The sequence below is a fragment of the Solanum verrucosum genome, unplaced genomic scaffold (genome assembly GCF_900185275.1).
Source record: "Solanum verrucosum unplaced genomic scaffold, falcon-dt-bn FXZP01000254.1, whole genome shotgun sequence".
In the NCBI taxonomy this organism is placed as follows: Eukaryota; Viridiplantae; Streptophyta; class Magnoliopsida; order Solanales; family Solanaceae; genus Solanum; species Solanum verrucosum.
The window spans coordinates 486,806-500,327 of NW_026019983.1; the positions used below are offsets into that span (position 1 = coordinate 486,806).

Here is a 13,522-nt window from a genome sequence, read left to right on the forward strand (position 1 = left end):
GCGTGGTATGATTACAAAACAGCAAAATAATTACATTGATATATTTGCTCGCTATAACATAATTACATTGTAATTTCCAGTGTCATGTTTGGTTAAACAGACATAATTAACGAAGTTAAAAGGGCAACCTTGAAACAAGGGTAAAGTTGTTTCCGTGTGTTCTATAATTCACACATTCAAACTGTGAAAAGGCACTAGTGCTCGCATCAGAGTAGGTTGCCTATATTACACACTTTGGGGTGCGACCTTTCCCGGACCTTAAGTAAATGAAGGATGCTTAATGCACTGGGATGTCAATGGATAGAAGTTAAAACTCATTAATCCCAACTATAGTCCAACAATTTTATTTTTTTTCGAAAAATTTCACAGCATTTCAACTATTTGTCCAATATTTCATAACTATTACAGTGGTTAATTGAGTGAAGAAAATACAGCAGAATATAAACTCTTTGCTACAATTTTGTAGTAATATATAAAGCAATCTCACCAGTCACCACACAAACAATTAAGCAACAAGTTTTGAGAATTCAGGAGTTTGCTAGAATGAATTTTGAATCGAATATCGAGTAGATCTTTTTAAGAGTTGCTCTGAAGACGAGTCTTGATCCATGATTCCAAGTTCTTCAACTCCTCGTTGTTTATCGAATGAGCAAGACGAGGGTAAGCCTAATGGATATGGTAGACAACAATGGATTATTGGTGATACGTTTGTGAAAAAAACAAAGTAAAGATGAACGATTTGAGAGACACGAGTGATTACCTTGAATTCGCAAGTCATACCAGCTCGTTCCAGGAAAGGCGGCCCTGCTTGTCCGGCTTCAAACAGTACAGTCTTATCAGCCATACCATGAGACCATAGAATAGGGGTCTGCTCGAAAGAGTTTTGATATTAGATACTATATGATAAGAAAACTAATCAAGAAACACAAATCAAGCGGTAAGAGGAACATGTCCCGATTCAAATCCTACCACAGACAAATACCTGGAATTTAAGTGGAGAATGATAGAGGGGTAGACAAATTATCCACCGAGTTTTGAATCATGCAACAGATAGCTCTCGGGGATTTCTTGGTTAGTAGAAAATAACTTTTGGAAATAACATGTCTTTCAATGCCACCACCATACAATTCTTTTTGTTAACAACAATGGTATTCAGCCCAGCTTACGGCACCTTGACTAGTTCCACGGGTACCTACTACCTCCCACCAACACAGAAAGCAGATAACTATGTCCACCAACCTTAAGCTAATGGAAAGAAATCACCTAGTATTTTTCTCCTGGTGAGATTTGACGTCACAATAGTTTATACTTAATAGATAGTTTATTTATCATAGTGTTCATATATACATCCTAAGTAGTGAAACAATTAGCAGATCAGGGATCATACTCCCTCCGTCCCAATTCAAGTGTCTTAGTTTGACTGCGCACGGACTTTAAATTAGGAAGGCGGGAGTAATAAGAAAGTCTTAATTGTTTGTACAGACTGAAGATACCGTCACAGCAACCAACTTAAGGAAAAGAATAACAAATGCCAACTTTGAAAAACAACTTCTAGAAAATTATAGAAGTTAGTATCAGACAACTACCTTTTTAGCTTCAGGAGTTTGTTGCTCTAATATAGAAGCGTTAAAGGGGACCCATCCGCTAAACACGGCACCTCCTCCAAGAGTTTTTGGGTAAAGAAGAACACTTGCTAACGTCAAAGCACCTACAAAATTAAGATTTTAAGTATAATTCGTGAGTTCCATTATTTAATAGCAATGCACAAACTTGCAACTGAGAGTGAAAGAGAGACCTCCTTGACTAAATCCGCATACAAAAACGTTATTAGGATTAGTGCCAGCTTCGATCTCTTTGTCGATCATTGCATGAACATTCTTAACTGCTTTGAGCAAATCACTCTCATCTTTTGGCGAACTCTGATACAAGGTATTAAATATTAAGTTATAAGGAGACAATATCAATAAGCGTAAGTACAACTGTCTTTGTTTCTGAAATTCTTGGACAACATAAGCACAGAATTTTGATGGAGGTAAGATAGACTAATTTTGGCATATATCATAATATTCAATGACATGCTGGTGTCGCATATGACTTCTATGAGACATGTTATTGTTAACTGCATATACGTTAAGTGGAAAAAGTATTCCATAAAACAAAGTTCTATCTTGGATATCTAAGTGTCATCCTTGCCGATAATGCAGCTGGGAAAGATTACATGGAGAAGTTGAGAAAAGAAAGGATGAAAAGAGATATGATGAATGAGTGACCAGTGTTATCGAAAGTAAAAGGCACAAAAAAGCTCTAAGGTTTGTTGGGGCTTTAAGCACAAATAAAGCATAGGCTGTAATGAACAAAAGTCCAAAGAGAGAAAAAGTATAAATATATCTGTTTAGTCCAAGATTAATACTAATTATAAGCATGAATAACAAATATATGAACAAAGAAATTGAATTTTTTTAACGATAAAGTGAAATATCAATTGTTTAGTGTGGCCTCATCAGAGGAGGCCTCTCATTGGCAAGGAAAAGTATGTCTTAGAACATAGATGACCACACTGAAGCACACATTAAGCGACGCGAAGCGCTCAACACGTTTTGGGCCTTGCTTTAGTGCTTAAGTGCACCTTTGGCAATTGGGAATGAAAGGGGTGAAAGAGAAGAACTTACATCTGACACTGGTAACTCATGAATGTCAAACCACGACGGCATGACAGAACCATCTGCAGTAAAGTAAGACAGAAGAGTTTAGATTTTAGATATTATCACCACTATTAGAGTGAAAAAGTGGGCAACGCTAGCCACATGCAATGAAGGGGAATTGAGTCTCCTTCACTGGGAAATGAAAAGAAAGGTCTGGTGAAAAAGAAAGCGAGACTGGCATTATAGTACTTCAGTAACCAAGATGGCGTTAAAAATCTTGTGTTCTTCTTAAGAACTCCCTTCCACCATTCTTAGATACTACATCATAAACTTCATGGAGAATGTTCTTTTCAAAAATATTATTGACATCATTGTCAATTGCACCTAGATCACCACCAAGCTAATCCTGTCCTTAAGAAGCTATAACTAACATCTTCATATGTAATTGTGCACTAATCACACTGCATATCCTATGTTTTCTTGACGATATCTGCATACGTCCAGAATGAGATGCAAGATTATCTACACTACTAGCTAAAGATATCCTTCACGGAAAGATTGCTTAGCATTATCAGTTTGCCTTTGTTGATGAATAACTTTCAGTATACAAAAGGCTATTTTCAACAATTTTTTTGGAACTCTCGAGCATTCATCTGTCTTTTTTTAAGCGCTAAAGCTTCTCATCTTTGCCTGTTAAAGATGGTTCACTTCCAAGAAATATCACACTCGAAAAGCTAAATCCCTATCCACAGGGATAACCTTCCCCCTTAAACCAACAACATCCCTCCCCCTTTTTACCGAATTGAATGAAAAAGCAAGGGAAATGAAAAGAACTAATAGGTTCCCCAGAAACTCATTGGGTTGATTTCCCAGAATCAACATATTCGTTGAGGAAAAACAAAACTACATCATTTGCTAAGTTTCACTTTACATTGAATATATTGTCCTTTTTTAATATTATTTGGGATCCTCACTACAAAATAGTACTGAGACCTATGTTGCCTGGACTCTCCAAAAAATGTTGCTGCACCCCTGTCGGATTCTCCAAAAGTAGTGCACTACTTTTGGAGAATCCGACACGCACCCGTCGCCATTTCTGAAGAGTCCAAGCAACAAGACTGAAACAGAAGCTGCACATAATTCGAAGAAACACTAGTCTACCCAGCTTCTCTCATCTCCTCGTACTGCAAATTCTCTTATAAGGACCCGCCATATATAACAACACCATTCACACCTCGAACATGAGCAACATTTCTGATTTAATCTGCCATAGCACATGGACCAAGTCTACATTGTAAGCAATCCCATCCACTAGACACTGAAACCAACTACTATAAAAATAACAACAATGCCTCAATCCCTACAAACCCCATCAAGGGGTAGGCCAAAATGAAACCTATATGCAATTGTGTTATACAAAATTCCAACAGAACTAATAGAAACAATTACAATACACAACCTGCAACACTAACAAAATTCAAGACTCTTGTGCGATAGATAATACTATGCAGAATCTGCAACATTAAACCAAATTCAAGACTCTTTGCAGTAAAAACAACAACTACGCTACTCCCTACAACCCCATCAATGGGTAGGCCAAAATGAAGCCTTTATGCAATCCTATTAAACCATTTGACCCTAAAACAACAATTCCAGCAGAAACAATTACAATATACAACCTCAACTATAAACCAAATTCAAGACTCTCATGTAATAGATATTACTATTAATCAATTGTGACCATAGATATTACATGCCACTTACCAATCCAATCAAAGGGTAGTCAAGAATGAAATCTTTGGTTCTCAACCACTTCATTGACCACTAGGCCCTCATTTGGCCCAAAAAGGCCGTTTCCATGGTGATCAATACAGAACCAATAGAAACAAATACAATACACAACCAGTAAGGTAGGCCAAAAATGGACTCTTTGTGCAAATTAGCAAATACCATATGATCCAAAAATGCCAATTCAGTGATCCACCAGAACCAAAAGAAACAAAACAACCCACCACCTGTAATAACACTATAACTACATGAATTAGATTAACTTACGCAAGTAACTGGTTTAGAAAGAGCAGAAAGGAAGGACCATTTTATGTTATTAAGCTGATGAGAAGTGAAGAATGTCTTGATAGGTTCATTTGCAGTGCCAGAATCACCCAACCAGTAACATACAAATCCCACCAAGAGCTAGGCCAAAAATGGAATCTTTATGCAATCTCAATTAACCATTTGGCCCAAAAATGTCAATTCCACACTGATCACACCAGAACCAAAAGAAACAGAAACAACCCACAACCAGTAACATATAAACCACATCAAGGGGTAGACCAAAAATGGAATCTTTATGCAATTAAGAAAACACCATTTAACCCAAAAATGCCAATTCCACAGTGATCAAACAAGAATCAAAAGAGACAAAAACAACCCACAACATGTAATAACATAACAAATACATTAATTATACTGACTTACAGTTGCAAGTAACTGGCTTGGAAGGAGCAGAAGGGAAGGACCATTTTGTGTTCTTGAACTGAGGGGAAGTGAACAATCCCTTGATGGGTTCATTAGCAGGGCCAGAATCACCCAACCCATGTAGCCAGAGAATGAAACTTCTAGCCATGGCCTCAGAATTTTTGGGGGGAGATTGGTTTGTTGGCTCGATGAGTCGCACAAAGAAAATGGTGAAACCAAAAGTGATTAGAAGAACTAGAAAGGGTTTTAGTAATGGAACCAATTTCATCTTTGGCCTTCCAAAGGCCTATTGAGCATTCTTTTTTAATTTTAAAAGGAATGAAGATTTTTATTTTTTATTTTTATTATGACGGGTGACTAGGCTAACTTTCATGCATCTCGACTAATTATACAAGATACATGTCATCTCATATCAATAACAACTAACAAGTATCAGGTAACTTTGTTCGTTAAAGCTAAGCCATATAAGAAGAATATAATTACGGATTTATGAAATAATTTTTTTTAGTTATACTCGATATTTATCATAAAACATCTAAATCAACGTCAATATTAATACTCAATAAGAAATATTTCAAGTCCACTAGGTATAGATATTTTTTTGAAGTATAATATGACGTAGCTTAAAAGGTAAATTTATATAGATCTAGATCAAAATGAATAATACGTATATGAATTTGGATCGTGACAAATATAGGTTATCCAACCTGATACAATGTTGGAGCAAACCTTATCGAGGACATTGAGTCACTAAGTAAATGTATATTATGTTCCTAAGCAAATAGGGTTGAAAAGTTTTTAGGCTAGTAAACTTCAAAAAATTTGAGGTGCACATGACACTTTAAATGAATTTCAAATCGATATAGATTCACCAAACACGTTATAGCAATACATTTCCAAAAAATTTCACCAACCACCCTTATAATGGTATGTGACTTCCCTATAGTATAGATTCACCAAACAACACTCAATTATGTTTGGCTCATACATGAATATAGTGTTAAACTATTTGATGCACCTAATTCTCGTTATATATAGAGTTTAAAGAAAGATTAAAAAAACTATCACATATTTCTCCAAAAAGTTATTTTTATAACTCAAATTTGTGATCTTCCCATTCAAACTCCTATTTCACAGTCAAATCATAAACATACCCCAACCCAAGCACACAAAAAATGGATCGTCTCAAACGATTAATATCAATACTTAATGTTACTACCAAACCTGTATTATAGAAATTGATTAAAATTAGCAAAGTTGAAATTCTTTTGATAACCAAAGTCAACAAAATACTACAACTTTTACCAAAAAATAATAATCAAAATACTACAACATATTGCAAGGAAGAAATGACAAAATAATTCCTTTTGTTTGGATAATGTTTAAAAAATATTAACTTAAATATTCTCTTGATCAATTTTAATTTTCTGAATTTTATCGAGTATAAATATATTAAATCTCCGTCAATATTTAACAAATTTTAATCATTAAACTCAACAAAATAAATACATTTTAAGACAAAATTAAAACTCACATTCGAAGATTTATTTATTTTATTTTATAATTTTTACTTTTTTAAATATATTTCTCGTATCTATTAAACTTTCTTGAGGTTTGAAACTGAGCATTTAGACCAGCTATCAAACGACTTTAAGGAATCAAAATTGATTATGAATATAGTTAGGGGACTATTTGTAAACATATTCTAAAACAAGGGACTAGTTTTGTCATCTTCTCACATTAATTATACGACATTAATGTTATTTATTTTATCATAATATACGGAGAAGATTATACAGAGAATCTTCAGAAGCAGAGTTTTTACTTTCATGGCGACTTCAAAGCTCCAGGCTCTATGGAATCATCCTGCTGGACCAAAGACCAGTGAGTTTTTTTTGCTATTTTCTGTTTTTTTTTTTCAATTTATTGAATAGAATTTTCAATTTTTTTCTTAGATTTTTAGATCTACTTTTTAGCCCTTTTGAAATGGAAATTTATCATCGAAGCTTGATTGAGAAAATCCCATATTGTTTCTGTGTGTGTTTTCACTTTTTTGTGTATTTTTTGGTGTTTGATTGTTTATTTTTTGGAGAGATTGGAGAAAAATTGAAAAGAAAAGAAAAGAAAAAGATTAGATTTTTAGGTGAAATTTTATTGTGTATGATTGTTAGATTGTCATTTGTTGAATGATATAGCCATATAGCACATCAAAGTTGATATAAATTGTCCCAATATTGAGGTTGTAATTTACAGATCTGTTAATTGAGTTTCTAAAAGTTGGGGGAAAAGGCAAAGGTTGAGGGACTTGTGTCTTAGGTCACATGTTCGAGGCAACCAATGGTGTGACCTAGTGGTCAATCAAACACTTGATGGACATGTGATAAGTATCTCCTGGAATTAGTCGAGGTGCGGGTAAGTTGGTTTAGACACCACGGTTATCCAAAAAAGTTAAAAAGGTCACAGGTTTGAGACCTGCGCCAAACAAACGAACTAACTAACTAATTAAGATATTTAAGTGGAGAAGGGTAGAGGATCATCCCCGACTTTTGAAGGTTGAGGTTGGCCCAAAGGGTCGGGTCCAGATGGATTTATTAATCATTAAAAAAAAGTTTGTTTGAAGCTGAACAAGCCATTCACATGTTCTGCTTCAGCAATGTCTACATTCACATCTACAAGTGACTTTTGATGCTATTATAATTAACATAATGTATTTTTCACACTTATGTTATGTTTAGTATTTGTTCGGAGTCCTTATTAAATTGGTCATTGCAGGGATACGTGTGAAAATGTCAAGTTTTAGAGAACTCTTTATGATAAATTATTTGGTATTGCAATGAAATGAGCTTGAATAGAGCTAAATGTTTATATAGCATTCATATGATTGATGTCAGCTAGTTGGGATTGAGGTGTAGACGTGTAGTTGATTGATTGATTGATAATGTAATGTATTTGTTGCTGCACATCAATGATAATCATTTGTCCTTCATGGTCATCAAAAATAATTACTCGTCCTTCATTGCCAGATTCATAGTTTGACAAAAAAAATCTTCAATTGTCTTTTTTTGTGATTCTGTTTTTATGTATGGATGTTTTCTATGATGACTGGGAGGTTCGGAATCATTTAAGTGGCTGGCTAAAGTTGCTATTGTTCTTTGAGCTTTCCTATAGCTACTGCACTGTGTGTACAAACATACTTTTTTCTTGTTATTTTGCGGTTTCAGGTTGGTATATTTTACTTATCATATTCTTTGTTAACTGATTTGTTCGCTCGCTGTGTTCTTCTAGTTCATTTCTGGGCACCAACCTTCAAGTGGGGCATCAGTATTGCAAATATTGCAGACTTTGCTAAACCACCAGAAAAGATTTCATATCCTCAGCAAATAGGTATTTCTCACGTCTCACACTCTCTCTCTCTTCATCTATGATGAATCCAGAAAAATATGTAAATAAGCATAATTGGTCATTTTGTCGTCAAGCTTAAACTTTCTATGATATAGTATCTTCCATTTGTTAGATCAACTAGGCTTTTCTGTTTGGTTTTAATTATAAGGTAAGTTACTTTGGTTATTGCAGCGGTTACAGCAACTGGAATTATATGGTCTCGCTATAGCTTGGTAATTACTCCGGTAAGTTCATTATTACTCTGAATCTCAGCAGAAGTTTATCTTTTTATGGTGTGATAGTATGATTGACAGGCAAATAAATCCATGTACTTTGTATTCAGCTGAATCTTTATGTTGGTTTTAGTGTATGATTAGTAGACTAAAGTATATCCTTTTCACATTCAGTCTAGTTTTCATATCGTGTTAAAATCTTTATTCACCAGGCCTAACACTTCACCACAGACCTTCCCCCTACCTTTACGGGGTAGGAAGCCTGTTTTTGATAGACCCTCGGCTCAAAAGAAAAGTAGCACTTTACCTTATAGAGGAAATAAATAATAGTACAACACTTGTACGGTGTCATCACTAATGATTTCCCATGGCACTCTCAACAATGGTTGGAAATTTATCTTATATGTTCTTACAGAGTGTTTTCATTCAAGTAGCTTTTAGTAGATCAAATTGCAGCAAAATAGGTAGTGAGTATAGCTTCTAGACAGTCAAGATGTTCGAAGTGAGGACTAGGTGAGGATTGGGGAAGGGATATGAAGTTATGAACAGAGAATTGCACAACGGAAGGTTTGAGTAAATACATGTATATTGAAGCGAAGCTTTGCTCTCTCTCTTTCTGCCACCAACTCCATACTCCTTCCGCAGTTGGCTGTTGGGGGTGGGTGGGTTTCCTTGATTGGCGACAACACGGAAGTTTAAAGGAAGAAGAGAGAAAAAAGTCTATCTTTCCACCTACACAACTACTGTCTTATACTCTTCCTCTTCTGAAAGTTATTAATGTTGCGTCTTTGTAACTGATGGAAATGTTTTCTATATGGCCACAATCTAAAAAGTGAATATTTACTGTCAGATCAAAAATATAAAAGAGAATCAACCCCCAACCTCGTCTTACTGGTTGCAGTGTTATCATAGAGAAAAGCGTAAAAAAGCTCTTAGGTCCCCAAAAAAGAAAAACTTTTCTGGAGTATTTGCAATGAACAGATGACAAAACAGATAAAATAGAATCAAAACAAGCTGTGGGGCATGAATCTACTTTATTTTCCCCAGTTTGCATTATGACTTTGAAGCCACTTTGATGCTTCTTGGTTTATGTCGTTTTCTCTTTATCTTGTAATCCATACTTGTGAATTGCAGAAAAACTGGAACCTCTTTAGTGTAAATGTGGCAATGGCTGGAACAGGCATATACCAGCTTTCACGAAAAATCCGGTGAGTCAGTTCATGATAGGGAATCCCATCTCTTATAGCTTCTTCTTTTTTCCGTTATAAACTACATTCGTTTTTCTTGATTCAGTAGACATTTTTGTTGCAGCTATAACTTAAGTTTTTTTCTTTTTCGGATTCAGGAATGATTATTTCAACGAGGAGCAACAACCCGCGCTAGCTAAAGAATGATGATGAAAATTGTGATTATTCAGGATCATATAACTCCTGAGCTTTGAATATTGTTCTAGCAATTTGATGATTTACTTCTTCAGATATCACTGTTAATGTGAGACAAGTAACTGAGTGAATAATGATAGTTGATAATTCCATTTGTCGAGTTCAACTATATGAATCTTTTATATCCTTTCGCGTAGAGTTATAAGGCCCATGGGTCTTACTTCTTTCCTAATAAGCCTGGAGAATGAAACAAAGAAAAAAATAAAATTAGAATAAAAGATTCAAATGATGAGAATCAAAGAAATTGAAAAATAATTCATGCGTGAAAAAAGATCAAATATACCTCTAATTGCTAGATGAGTATGACCCTATGGGCCCAACATGTTTATGAACACATATTTTTTCTTCATTCATGATCCTTTTCAAGCCAATCTGGTCTTCCTAATGTTAATTCCAAGCTTGGATTGTTTTTGATGATCCAAATAATTGGAACCTGTATTGTAGCTTTTTGGCCTTGATGAATTATATTCCTGAAATATAATGCAATGGTATCAACTATTACTCTTACACTTAATTAGGACTTATAATGTCTTTTTTAAGAGTATTTAAAAATCTTGAAAGACAAATAACACGATAAATTAGATAACTAGATTTATAAATAAATTAAATACTTCTTGTGGTCCATATTATTTGTCTTTTATCCAAATTGAATTTGTTTTAAATTATGTGATGGCTAATTAGAAAATCAAGAAACTATAATTGAGACGTTTATGAGAGATAACATATAGTAATGGTATATTGTCTTTGTTACTAATATTTGGGCTATAGTAAAAAAAAATAGTTTGGGGTATAAAATATCCCATATATATATATTACTTTACTATATATAATAAGTGGGAATATCTACTACTTAGCACATGACAAGTGTTACATGTGCTTAGATAGTGTTGTACATTCTTCTTTTATGGTTGTACTTTTAAAATTTATATTATTGCACAATTTAACACCATTAATCACAATAATTAATAAGTTAAAACATTTTACTATATATAATAAGTGGGAATATCTACTACTTAGCACATGACAAGTGTTACATGTGCTTAGATAGTGTTGTACATTCTTCTTTTATGGTTGTACCTTTAAAATTTATATTATTGCACAATTTAACACCATTAATCACAATAATTAATAAGTTAAAACATTTTTTAAAAAAAAATGAAAATCTGGATGACTCTCCAAATTTTATTTGTGTCACATAAATTGAGACAACAAAAATAACATATATTGGGTCCATTTTAATTTATTTGTCTTTTTTTGTGTTTTTTATATTTAAAAATTGCGTATAAATACTATAAATCATGATAATTGACAACATAAAATATGTTTTGAAAAAAATACAAAAAATTTCACTGATTCTTCAAGTGAATCTATTGTAAATTTTTTATAAATCATGATAATTGACAACATAAAATATTATTTCAAAAATAAATACATATAAAAAATTTGATCGATTCTTGAAATTAATCTATCGTTACAAATTATGTATAAAATATAATAAATCGTGATAATTGACAACTTAAAATATTTATTAAAAAAACACAAAAAAAGAAATTGACTGATTCTTAAAATTAATCTATCAATGTCACATAAAATGAGACAAAAGTAGTAATATGTATTATTTTTACTATATATAATAAGTGGGAATATCTACTACTTAGCACATGACAAGTGTTACATGTGCTTAGATAGTGTTGTACATTCTTCTTTTATGGTTGTACCTTTAAAAATTATATTATTGGAAAATTTAACACCATTAATCACAATAATTAATAAATTAAAACATTTTTTTAAAAAAAGAAAATCTGGATGACTCTCCAAATTTTATTTGTGTCACATAAATTGAGACAACAAAAATAACATATATTGGATCCATTTTAATTTATTTGTCTTTTTTTTTTGTGTGTTTTTTATATTTAAAAATTGTGTATAAATACTATAAATCATGATAATTGAAAACATAAAATATGTTTTGAAAAAAATACAAAAAATTCCACTGATTCTTGAAGTGAATCTATTGTAAATTTTTTATAAATCATGATAATTGACAACATAAAATATTTCAAAAATAAATACATATAAAATAATTCTATTGATTCTTGAAATTAATCTATCGTTACAAATTATGTATAAAATATAATAAATCGTGATAATTGATAACTTAAAATATTTATTAAAAAAACACAAAAAAAAGAAATTGACTGATTCTTAAAATTAATCTATCAATGTCACATAAAGTGAGACAAAAGTAGTAAGATGTATTATTTAATGTGAAATTATTGAAAACTACGTAAAATGTATTGTAAACCTTAACAATTAACAACATTTGAGTGACTCTTGAAATTTTATCTATGCTACATACATTGAGACAAACGGAGTAATATATATTAAGTATTTAAAATTACGTACAACCTTATTGCTTTCTGTAGGCTTCGAATTATCGTGGTCATTTTTTAGGCTGATACAAGTTTTGTACATTTTCTATTTAATTTTTTTAATATTATAAATCGCAATAATTAATAATTTAATTTTTTTAAAAAAATATATTAAAAATTGAGTTGGTTTTGGGAATTTTATTTATACTATATAAAATGGGACAAAGGAAGCAACATATATCATTTACAAATGACTTAAAAAGTATTAAAAAATACAATAATTATCAAATTAAAATATTTAAAAGTTATATAATAAAATAGCTTCACTCTCAGAATTTTATCAGGCTCACATAATTGGGACAGAAAAAATAACACATATCATTTTAAAATTATCAAAAAAGTATTATAAATAATAATAATTAACAACTTAAAATATCTAAAAGACATTTTAAAAGGGTTAATTTTGTAATTTTATCCATATCACATAAATTAGGACAAAGTGACCAGTAATGTAGGTTATTTGAAAGTTACATAAAAATATTATAAATCACAATAATTAATAAGTTAAAACATTTAAAAAAAAATATGAAAATTTGGATGACTCTCCAAATTTTATTTGTGTCACATAAATTGAGACAACAAAAATAACATATATTGGGTCCATTTTAATTTATTTGTCTTATTTTTTTGTGTTTTTTATTTTTAAAAATTGCACTGATTCTTGAAGTGAATCTATCATAAAAATACTATAAATCATGATAATTGACAACATAAAATATTTCAAAAATGTTGTATAATGGATATGTTGTCTGATACTTAGCACAGTTAATGTGGCGATATGATAAATGAATAGTTAATATCTCAAAAGATCACTCAACTTTAAGAATTTATCTAGTAAAGTCACTGAACTTTATTTTATATCAATAAAATCATTCAACTTATGTCTTTGTATCAATAAAAGCATTAAACTTTAA

The 13,522-nt window shown here is 31.9% G+C and overlaps 2 protein-coding genes across 2 annotated transcripts; one reads left to right on the forward strand and one right to left on the reverse strand.

Moving 5' to 3' along the window:
• Window positions 1-317: 317 nt before the first annotated feature.
• On the reverse strand, window positions 318-5,412 carry LOC125817873 (probable carboxylesterase SOBER1-like). The gene is made up of 6 exons (XM_049497378.1): window positions 5,121-5,412; window positions 2,670-2,722; window positions 1,796-1,919; window positions 1,587-1,708; window positions 761-868; window positions 318-666 (listed from the first exon to the last, which is right to left on the reverse strand). The coding sequence occupies exons 1-6, from the start codon at window positions 5,386-5,388 to the stop codon at window positions 577-579; spliced, it is 765 nt and encodes a 254-aa protein (XP_049353335.1). The 5' UTR covers window positions 5,389-5,412; the 3' UTR covers window positions 318-576.
• A 1,475-nt stretch (window positions 5,413-6,887) lies between these two features.
• On the forward strand, window positions 6,888-10,274 carry LOC125817827 (mitochondrial pyruvate carrier 4). Its single transcript, XM_049497339.1, has 5 exons — window positions 6,888-7,004; window positions 8,406-8,504; window positions 8,694-8,746; window positions 9,869-9,942; window positions 10,080-10,274. The coding sequence occupies exons 1-5, from the start codon at window positions 6,950-6,952 to the stop codon at window positions 10,126-10,128; spliced, it is 330 nt and encodes a 109-aa protein (XP_049353296.1). The 5' UTR covers window positions 6,888-6,949; the 3' UTR covers window positions 10,129-10,274.
• The last annotated feature ends 3,248 nt before the right edge of the window (window positions 10,275-13,522 follow it).

What these genes read in the sequence shown, in the direction of transcription:
- LOC125817873 (XM_049497378.1), bottom strand. Translation starts at nt 5,388, where the DNA reads ATGAAATTGGTTCCATTACTAAAACCCTTTCTAGTTCTTCTAATCACT. An exon ending in CAAGCCAGTTACTTGCAACT is followed by an intron (nt 2,723 to 5,120) that starts GTAAGTCAGTAT and finishes ACTTTACTGCAG; the next exon opens with ATGGTTCTGTCATGCCGTCG. An exon ending in AAACTCCTGAAGCTAAAAAG is followed by an intron (nt 869 to 1,586) that starts GTAGTTGTCTGA and finishes TCTTTCGAGCAG; the next exon opens with ACCCCTATTCTATGGTCTCA.
- LOC125817827 (XM_049497339.1), top strand. Translation starts at nt 6,950, where the DNA reads ATGGCGACTTCAAAGCTCCAGGCTCTATGGAATCATCCTGCTGGACCA. An exon ending in TTCATATCCTCAGCAAATAG is followed by an intron (nt 8,505 to 8,693) that starts GTATTTCTCACG and finishes TGGTTATTGCAG; the next exon opens with CGGTTACAGCAACTGGAATT. An exon ending in ATAGCTTGGTAATTACTCCG is followed by an intron (nt 8,747 to 9,868) that starts GTAAGTTCATTA and finishes TGTGAATTGCAG; the next exon opens with AAAAACTGGAACCTCTTTAG.